Source organism: Nicotiana attenuata, unplaced genomic scaffold, assembly GCF_001879085.1.
Source record: "Nicotiana attenuata strain UT unplaced genomic scaffold, NIATTr2, whole genome shotgun sequence".
NCBI lineage: Eukaryota > Viridiplantae > Streptophyta > Magnoliopsida > Solanales > Solanaceae > Nicotiana > Nicotiana attenuata.
In genome coordinates, this window is record NW_017670542.1 from 174,280 (window position 1) to 185,004 (window position 10,725).

At 36.8% G+C, this 10,725-nt stretch overlaps 1 protein-coding gene across 4 annotated transcripts; it reads right to left on the reverse strand.

Annotated features, from left to right (window-relative positions):
• Nucleotides 1–368: 368 nt before the first annotated feature.
• Nucleotides 369–9,707, reverse strand: LOC109240742 (ABC transporter C family member 14-like). 4 transcript variants are annotated; one of them, XM_019407413.1, is made up of 12 exons: nt 9,076–9,405; nt 6,423–8,563; nt 5,531–5,851; nt 5,056–5,142; nt 4,293–4,913; nt 3,959–4,123; nt 3,112–3,406; nt 2,308–2,522; nt 1,826–2,131; nt 1,483–1,546; nt 1,126–1,365; nt 369–664 (listed from the first exon to the last, which is right to left on the reverse strand). In XM_019407413.1, the coding sequence occupies exons 2-12, from the start codon at nt 8,511–8,513 to the stop codon at nt 564–566; spliced, it is 4,506 nt and encodes a 1,501-aa protein (XP_019262958.1). In that variant the 5' UTR covers nt 8,514–8,563; nt 9,076–9,405; the 3' UTR covers nt 369–563. The 4 variants fall into 4 exon arrangements, with proteins under 4 accessions (XP_019262958.1, XP_019262960.1, XP_019262959.1 ...); XM_019407415.1 differs by lacking the exon at nt 9,076–9,405 and adding an exon at nt 9,626–9,707 and having other exon boundaries at nt 382–664; XM_019407414.1 differs by lacking the exon at nt 9,076–9,405 and adding an exon at nt 9,536–9,619 and having other exon boundaries at nt 382–664.
• Between the last annotated feature and the right edge of the window lie 1,018 nt (nt 9,708–10,725).

Genomic DNA, 10,725 nt, shown 5'->3' on the forward strand with positions numbered 1-10,725 from the left:
CAGCCCCTATACATTAAAGACCATTTTGGTCATTTAAACGTGAGGATTTTATTGTCCCACATCAAATATTTTACTAATTTTTGTTATTCGATTTAATGAGATGTGAAAAAAATTAACCTAAAACCCCAAAAAATTATAACGTCAAAAACTATAGTAATAAACACTAGAAATAAATTAAAATTGCAAAAACTGCGCCACAAAGCTACACCTAACATTAAAATAGACGACAAATAATATTCGAAATGTGAGTTTTCATTAAATATTTTTTTATGGTTCTCAGTAAATCTATCCAGAATTTGTTAATATTTGACGAAGACTAAAGTTGCTCCAAAATCGTGTGAGATTATAAATCAGTCTATATAACAATGTACAAATAACATCTATAACAGAATAATCATTGTATTTGATTAATAGATTCATCAATTACAATTGCTAATCCGGATATTGTTACATTTCCGAAAATCTACTGGACAGAAATCTAATGTAACATTTGGATAGGTATTTTTCCTGTTTCACCTGTCCTCCAAGATAGCAAATTACAGCAAAAACCAAGAAAAGCCTGATTAGAGCTCAGACGATCGGTTGGCATATTCTTGAACTAAAGCCCCAAAAAGTGAAGGCCTTTCCAGCAAACGAGATGGGTTGTCAAACTCTTTTGCTATTCCTGCATGAATAAGAAATGCCGATTTAAAGAAAGGAGTTTAATTTCTATACACTAACTAATAGTGCCAAAAGGCACATTATTTCACTTAAAAGGTAAGTACGTGTAACTACTCATAATAAGTGGAATTAGTAACCTGGAAAATAAGACAAATAATCTGCTATAATAGGTCAAATTACGAATGTATATTCAAGTTAAATCTGAGAAAAAAGGAAAAGAGAACAAATGTATACAAACAAGGGATCAGATAGTATAGCATAAGCTTCTAGTTTGGTGTATGAAACTCACAAAATCCAAACCAAATACGCCAATACCTTCATGCATTTACTACTACTTGGCTAAAATTAGGTAATTTCTTCATAAAAGTACTGACTATGCTTGGTTTGAAATGTCATCACATAAAGGTAACAAATCATTTACCAGATTCAAAATAAGGTACAGAGTAAAAGGAGAGAAATCAACACCTGCATCTATAACAAGAACTCTATCACAATCCATGACTGTTGGTATTCTGTGGGCAATGCTGATTATGGTACAGGCCGCGAAGTCCTCGCGGATGATTTTCTGAATCACAGCATCTGTCTGTGAATCAACAGAGGCAGTTGCCTCATCCATAAATAAAAGTCTGCTACGTTTTAGCATCACTCTTCCCAAGCAAAGAAGCTGCCTCTGCCCGACACTCCAGTTATCTCCATTATCAACAACTATGATTTACCAATGACAGTATTCAGTTATCAGTATGTATATATTGCCAAGCATAAAAAGTTGATTGTATAACTCAGCAGAGAACCATAAGGATGCAGTAGAGGAGGAAAAGGTACCTGGTGAGTCAAGTTTTTCGGGTTTTGAGGACACCACATCTTTGAGTTGGCAGCGTTCGAGGCTCTACAATGTGTAAGATTTCATGTTAGAGAAATTCCTGGGAGATAACAAAACAATGCATGGAGCCAGGGGGCGGAAGGGGTTTCGCCGAAAATTACACTCTATATACTAGGTCATGATTATTTTTTATGCATATAGAGCATCATATGTGTACTTGTTTACTGAATAGCTCCGCCACAGTAACTGGAGTATTTGCTTTTTTCTCATTAACAAATAGTATGTTCCTCTTACATTATCTTCTGAGATTTTGCAAAAACTGTTTCACTCAGCAAGTTAAATTACCTTCCAAATTTCATCATCTGAATATTGTCCAATGGGGTCAATGTTGCTTCTCACAGTTCCTTCAAAAAGGACTGGCTCTTGGGGAATGATCCCGAAGCGAGATCTAAGATCATGAAGCCCAAGCCTGGTTATATCAACGTCATCAATGATTATTCTTCCAGCTGCAGGCTCCACCAAACGAAAGAAAACTTGAATTAATGTTGATTTTCCACCCCCTGTACGACCAACAACACCTATCTTCTCTCCCCCTCTAATGCTGAGAGTAACTCCTTTAAGCACTAGAGGAGTGTTTGGACGATATCTAACCTGTTGACCAGTGGAACAAACAATATAGAGATTCAATGTAACATATTTGAAATTAAAGAATGTGTAGTCTCGTTAATACAGCTAACCTCTCTTCCTTACTAGTATGAACTTTTTATAGTTTTCCTTTTATGCAAATGCTAGCGAATAGCAATCGCAGAATTAGTTAGAATTATTACCTGCACGTTTTCAAGCTCAACATTGCCATAGCTTGGCCAACTTGGGGGTGGAAGAAAATCCGTTTTTCTCCACTCTGCTTCTGATGGTATCTCTGAGAACTGTTTTAATCTTTCGACAGAAACCATTTTATTTTCCACAAAGCAACTCACAAAGATGGACCAGAACAGGACGCTATTAAGAGACAAACCATATGATAGTGACAAGCCAACATTTTCTGTAGGACAAAAAAAAGAATATTAGTTACCTGAATAGAACACACATATAAAAAGAACATTACTCTTGGTTGATAATTTTGTAGTGCCGATGAATGCATTTGTATGGAATATTTTGATCACTAAGATTGAGAAAATAATATGACCACCATATTCAATCTCGCCATAGAATTATTTAAAGGCACAACACTTGGATTTGATCTACTATTTCATTCAGCAACTCTGACTTCTCTAAATGTATATATTCATTACAAAATTCTCTAGATATAGTTGTTCAAGACAAGTGATGCCCATAGATGGGGTAATAGTTACCTTATATTAAAGGTGAGGTGAAGCAGGTATATTTAACTTTTGCTCACAAAAGCTCATTCTCAATAAGGATAGAACTCATAAAAAATGAAACGTTAGAAGGTCGAAGCCAAGATTTTGACTTGAGACGAGAAGATAGAATGCAAATTTTTAATAGAAAGACATAAATGCTCAACGGATATTCTCTTTCCTCATACTCATTTCATTTTTCAGCAGAGGAGGTAGATCTAAAGTACAGAAGGATTATCAATTCCCATAAATGAGCATTGGATGGTGTTATACCTGGCTTGATGATGCTGCTAGGTAGGACAATCATGAACATTGCAGAAACACAAAGAAGTAAGCTTCCCATCAATTCCAGTCGGAAGCCCAACCATTCATTGGATCCATTGTTGTGGAAATCCATTCGCAGATTGGAATTCACTCGGTTTACATTCTCGTTACAAAACATCTCCTGCTTCCTAAAGCAACGTATAGTCATAACACCTGAGATGCTTTCAGAGAAATGATGAATAACGGGTGCTTTTGTGATTGAGTCAAGCCGAGTCAATTCACGAGATGTTGCAAGATAATATCCCTGTAAACCAGAAATGTTATTCCAAGTGTAGTCTACATAATAATGAGTCCCGTAGCTCCCAAATAACACATGCAATGTCACATCTATGTGCTCCAATTGAATTACTTTAACACATTATATCTATCTGCCCTGAACTGTTTCTTTTCTGTTTAACTTTTCAAGCATTCAGGGCTCCTTGCAGAAGAATGCTAATCTCCTAGTTCAAACAATATAAGTGAATGAAAACTTGAAAATTCTACTTGCGACTAATGTAGATATGAGCTTAGTATCTAGTCATCAACTAACAACAAGCCTTCTCCAAATCTTGATTGATCGGAGTTGCAGATAATCAAAAAATAGGAGACACTGAGATATGCAGTTAACCACATTTTAAGTGAAAATTTTTAGCTGGACAGAACAAATAAACAAGTTGCCTTTTAATATACATAATAACTGTCAGCCAAAATGCTCAGAAGAGACTAATTGCCTCTAAACAAAGGTTAAGAAAAGGATTCAGATTTGAGTTCAGACAAGAAAAGAAAAAAGGACAGCTGTTATAAACAGTGCTCGTACCCGGTACCAGAAATTAAGCCAACCCAGAGGAATCAAAAGTAGTACGGTAGGCCAAGAATATTGGCATGTGATGATGATGATGCCGAGCAGTGTGATAAACATGGCCAAAGTAAGATTCATAAAAAACGGGAGGAAGACATCAATGTTGGTCTGATCATTAGATGCCTGCAGAAAAAAAACAAAACATCTCAACATCAGTGAATGAACTTCTATTCAAAAATCTAACATGTCATACACATTAAAACATGCAATGGATATTTTTCATTACTTGATCATCTAAGCAGCTAAGTTTGAATTTACATGCAAAAGGAAAAACTTGTCCTCAGAAATTTACCCGACTCAGAATTCTTCCGGAAGGTGTTGTGTCAAAAAATGACATAGGAGCATGCAGTATGCTGTAGAGAATCTGTCCGAAAAATATTTGGGCAGTCTTGAGCCCCATGAGTGTCACAAAATACATCCTGATCACTATCAGCAAAGAAGAAACAACTGCAATAACACCATATATCTCAATAAACAGAGAAGGATTGAAGGACATGGCACGATCTGCTGAAGTTTCATATGCCAGCCAATAGTCACTTGCCATTAGAGAACTTTGCCACAAGAACGAAAACAAGACAACTAGCACTACGCCCCACCATCCAAAAGCTTCAGTAATATATAGCTTGTACACGCGAGGACTGACTTTTCCAGTTTCTCTTTCTTCTTCCTTTATAAGTTTAGAATCGCCCCTTTCAGATGTAGACTGTTGAGATTTATCCTCTCCGTTTTCTTCCTTAGATAATCTTCGAGAAGATTTTGATTCTTCAAGGGAAGCATTGCTCTCTTTGGTTGTTTCTACGTCAACAAGTTCTAAAGAGGTCTCATGTGCAGCTACTAGCTCTTTAAAATCCATTCCAGCTTCTAATATCTCACTATATTTGCCAGATTGCACGATCATCCCATCTCGCATGACCTTCAAGAAATCAAAGCACTCTGATAAAACATAACGTTCAGGTTTTATAGAAACCATACACATGTGAATCAATTTAACAACCAAGAAACACTACTCTTGCCACTTGATTCCAAAGGGGTTGATAAAACACTCTGAAACTTACAAGGATCAGGTCAACATTATGCAAGAAGTCAACTTGGTGTGTGACAAGCAAAATGGTTTTATCTTTAAGAATTCCCCTCACACATTCCTGCAAAAAAGCATGAAACTTTCAGATGGACATTACAAAGAGAAAACAAGTATGAGCTTCGGAAATGAGATGGTTGAAAATATAGAGACACCAAGGCAAAGATTTAAAGTATTCAGGTAACTAAGACTAGTCAACTTCATCGAAAGTGATTGTACTAAGAAGAATTTTAATAAAGACAAATGATGGATTAAGCCTTCCAAACTTAATAAAAGTCTTTTAGATTATACTTTTTGGAGTAAATAGCTTGCCACTTTCACATCTTCCTACCGGGAAATGATATGTGTCTTCACTGGGGAAAGTAGTCATTCAAAATCCATGATTTTTTGCAGAATGTAATTTGTGTCTTAAATTAAATCTTCAACAACGCATGACATTGAGGACTTCTAACCTTGAAGATTTCAGAGCCAGTGTGAGCATCAACTGCACTGAATACATCATCTAGCAGATAAATATCACAGTCCTGGTAAACAGCTCTTGCAAGCTGGATTCGCTGCTTCTGACCACCACTGAGGTTGATGCCACGCTCTCCTATTTCAGTTTGGTCTCCAAACTCCATTATTTCCAAGTCCTTCTCCAAGCAGCAAACCCGGATCACTTCCTTGTATCTGTCTCTGTTCATTGGCATACCAAACAGGATATTTTCTTGTATCGTGCCATTCTGAATCCATGATGTTTGTGCAACATAGGCAGTTGAACCACAAACTGTGACCTGTTGGACAAGGGGTTGGTAAAAGTAAGTTAGCAGATAATTACTACATTTAAGGAACTATTAACCAATCAAAACATTCTGTATTTTTAAGAAGAAGGTGAACTAGTTGATTAAGTACGAAGCTCCCAAATAATTCCGGCGAGGCACCAGCTTGGACAAGCTGAGGACAACATGAATTAATTGGTCAGCTCAAGCACTTGATTTTGCTTGCATTTAGGACTATTAATCCAGAGTAGTAGACAACCAAGCAGAAAATGTAAAATATGCTCTGGAAGTGGAAAGTAACTAATCAGCTAATGCAATATTATGGTGTTTCCATTACACCGCCTGAAGTTCATTAGAAGCAAAGACTACTAAAGTTTGGAGCAAAAGGAGCGAAGCACATTTCTGTTGACCAGTAAAACCTCTAATTCAGTGGAGATCAAACGAAATTACTATTGAAAACAGAATCAAAAGTAAGAAAACAGAATAGTATTTCACAGGTAATTGCTTAATAGTCTACGTCAATTTTTTATAACACAGAAAAGATGTAGCAACAAGAATCAAAGAAACAGAAGGATGAGAGCCATACCCGACCCGACAACTTGTGCATCTCACCAAGTACTGATGCAAGGAGGGAAGACTTTCCCGCCCCAACTGTCCCCACTACAGCTGCAAGCTCTCCTTTTCTAATCTCAAAGTTTATATTTTTCAATGCTTCTTCACTGTTTTCATCATCCCAGCAAAAAGCTCCATCTTTCACCTGCATAGCAATTGTACCCCCACAACCTTCTAGTCTTTCCACAGCTTTATCCACTAACTCCTTACTCATCATATATTTGTCCAATCTATCAAGAGATATCATTGCTTGTGAAAGTGAGATCATGGATTGAGGGAAAGTCCTGATCGGTTCCTGCAACATCTTGAAGAGAGATGTCGCGGTGAACACTGTTCCTGCGCTAAGCGGGATTCCCAACAAGATTGCACTTCCAAAAGTGAGCGTAGCAACTAGAAGAGGAGTGCTCCACAAGACAATGATATTACCAGCTATTGAGTACAAGAACTTGGACAACCATCCGTACTCGGACTCGCGGAAAGATTCAATTCTCTTGTTAAAATGTTCTTCCCATGCCTGGAACTTTATAACGCGCATATAATTAAGCATCTCATTTGTTGCCTTCATTCTGGAATCACGATTCTTCATGATGTTAAATTGAAACCTGTTGTTTCTTTTAGTCCCAAACACCACAAATACCATCACTGCTACAAGTCCAGCTAGTGTAACAACAGTTGAAGCACCGAGGTAAGTATAAAGGATGGCTAAAGCCACAGAAACTTGCAATGGCATGAGCCAAATGGAATGTAGCTGTAGCATCATATCGGACAGCTGCTGAGCATCTACGGCCATATAATTTACAATCTGTCCAACACCATGAGCCTGTCTAGCTGAGCATGACAACCTTAAGCCCTTCTTATACAAAGAAGTGACAAGTGTCGATCGAATAAGCATTCCAAGCTTTTGGGAGTTAAAATTGAACTGATGAGAGGTTAGAACTTCCACAAATTTGGCTATTAGGAGAGTTCCTATAAGGTAGTATCCTTCATAAGGAGATGTCCTAATTCCTGCTGTGTAATCAACAAATCTTTGTATGAGTGTTGGGCCTACATACATAACACAGACCCTAATTACTGCAAGAATGGCAGTAAAAACAACTTCCTTCCAAAAGCAACGCAGCAATGTTGTTCTCACAGGATGCTTCGAGTTTTCTTCAGGTTTAGGCCAATTCCTTTCGAAAAGTTGAGACATTTTCTCTGCTCTATGCAGTGGGGAAAGTGAAGGAACTTCATCAATCTTGAGAGGTGACTTGTAACCTTTTTGCAGTAAAGGGTGCATCCAAATCCAAAAGGCTTTCGATATTAGAGAAGCTGAAGCAAAGCCACTCACACTGGATTTATCCAGAAGGGGTTCATAACCATTGGTTTCATCACTTAAGTGAGATTCAGAATCACTAATTACAGCAACTCCGGTCGAGCCTTTAATGGCAACAATGAAGAGAACAACAGAAATAGGAAATGAAACTAATGAACTTATATCATCCATTCTTAAATTAGGATCAATTTCCTTAAATGACACAAGCCTTGTGACTCCACAACCAAAGAACAAACTCATAACTACAAAGTTTGCAATCCAAAACACACGCAGGGATAGTGGATGGGAAACAGCGTGAAATCTTTTCTCATGAACTATTAGTATAGTGATCACCACATGTGTAATCGCTTGAAACAACCAATACAGCCCATCGATGACTTTCCAAGACGACTGGGAATTTCCTACAATGACCAAAATGCATAATACTATAGAAGATAAGGCTAAAATAGCTGACAAAATCAGAGACAGCTTAAACCATAGATTGGTTTTAACACAAGTCCTGTTGTGTGCAATAAGAGGCTTATCAATGCCAGAATTAGAGTGCTCATTAGACCTCAACTTTGAGTACAACTTTTGTACTGCAAACACAATGAAAGTAAGCAAAAGCAGCACATCAATGGAAGATAGAAGAGTCCTTTGTGGACATGGAGAGAGGAAGATGAATCTTAACCATTTAACCATTGCTGAATCCTCTGAAGATTGTAGTGTGGAGGCAGAACAAGAAACTGACGCTAACCAAGATTCTGTGGACATATTGTTCCTTATATCCGTGTTAAACCATAAAAGATTCGAATCTACATACCCTGAAAAAGGTGAAATTTTAATTCAGCAAGAGAAATCAAAAGAGACAAAGGGTGGAAAAGAAACAAATAAAAATGAAATCACATGAAGATTATGAGTTGGAAAAGGAACTAAGGAAAGAGAATAAAAGAGAGAAGGGAGAAATCTACAGGAAACGAAAACATGTGAAAGCGGAAAAGAGAAAGAGAAACAGAGCTCTCAGAAGTAAATAAAAGGGCTGTTAGCTACTGGACCAAAACATTGTACAAATTACAATAAAAGTTCATCAACTTTCACAGTACACCAAAAGTTCATGTATACAAAAAGGGAACTATAGCAACAGCTTAGAGAAATATAATAAAGGAGATGATGATTATGAATTATTGAGTACCATTTAACAATGATAAATTCTAATCATAAATGCAAAAGAGAAATAAAAGGAATGAAACTCAAAAAAGAAAAGGATTTGGTCTAGTGGCAAGAAGAAGGTTTTAAGCAAAGCTAAAAACTAGATTGAAATATGAATGAAACTCACCACTACAGAAAGCCAAAGAGATAAAAAATTCACATATCTCAGCTCAAGAAATCTATTTTGCTGCTGCTTCACTAATAGAACCAGCCAGTTCTTCTTCTGCTGGTATTCGGTTCTGTTTTCAAAGCAGCCTATTTATCGTTCCTAACAATGTCTAATATGTTTACTAGTCTTCGACAAGGACAATGTGTTTGCTAGCAATGATAGGATAAGAAATTTCTTTTTTAGCTGACTTCATTTTACTATCTAACCATAATTCTTCTCCTTTTTAATAACATAATTTAATAACCACACAAATATCATGATATATTATAAATCTTTATAAGTTTTTTTTTTTAAAAAAAAAAAAAAATTGAACACCTTCGAGTAAAAAAAGAAAAGATCATCAATGAAGGGTTTAAAAGGGCAGAAGGGAGGGAGAATGCATTAATTCAACACAAGGTAGTGAGTAGAATAGCACTACCAATTTGTTGGAAAGAAATTTCTTTGGACAGAAATCAATGGAAGTATGGAGGAAAAGACGTGGAGATATAGTAATCGACCAGACACAGACCTAAGTAGCAGAACCTTCTTGTCTTTTTGCGCTAATTCATATTCGTCCTTAGTAGAAAACATAAAACAAGGTTTCGTTTTTTTATCTAACCTTTTTTTTTATATTTATAATACTGTAGAGTAGTTGTATTTGTATGCAAATAAGTGTATGATCCACAATGGTGTTTTATACACCAGATTCTTGTGAAAAGGGACGACCAATTATTTTGTGCCTTTGTGGTTTCATATACCGCCAAATTTGTCGCCTAATAGTGAAATTGACAAGTATTTTTCAAGCCTTACTTTGTCAAAAATAGAGGTAGGTAGAGGTAAAATATTATATATTCACACTGTAAAAAATATATAGAATACTTATAAAATTACCTAAAAGTAGTCTATAATTATACGAGGATCGGTGCAAAAAGGAATGACGAGGGGTCGATTAAGCCGTGGTTGTATCCATAAAGCACCATAACGACGGATATCTCGGCCATGGCCGAGGTCGAACCATCAGAAGGCCCGTGTGGCGAAGTACATGTCGCGGCATTTAGGGGGGACGACCCAAAGTACAATCGGCAGGTTAGGGTACTCTGGTTAAGGACCATTGGATAAAGGGGAATATTTACTGTATATATACTGGGTAAGAAAACAAGAACGGGGGACTCCCTTTACTTCATCTAAAACACACAGAAAGAGAGAAGGCTTCCGAGGAAGAAGAAGAGAAGGTTTAGATCTCGGCCGCTCATCTTCGTAATCATCAATCAATAATGACAGATCCCTTAGCCGTCAATGGCATTCCTCCCTTTTCTCCTTTATTCTTACATTATGGAACAGTACGTCAAAGAATATAAGCCCGTCATTTACATTCAATACCTTTTGTAATCTTAAAAAGTTTATGAGCTTGATTATATCTTATTTCTTATTCAATATGCTTTCGTCTAGAGTTAATTATCTTTGGCTAGGATTTATCCTCTATTTTCTCATTTAATTAGTTTACAAAAAGGTTTAATACTTTTTTGGTAAAACAATTTGGCGCCGTCTGTGGGATTTTCTAGCCAAGATCTTAGTTCCCTCTAGATCTAAAGTCAGCCAGAGTTTCACTTCCCGGTTGTCGTAGCCTCA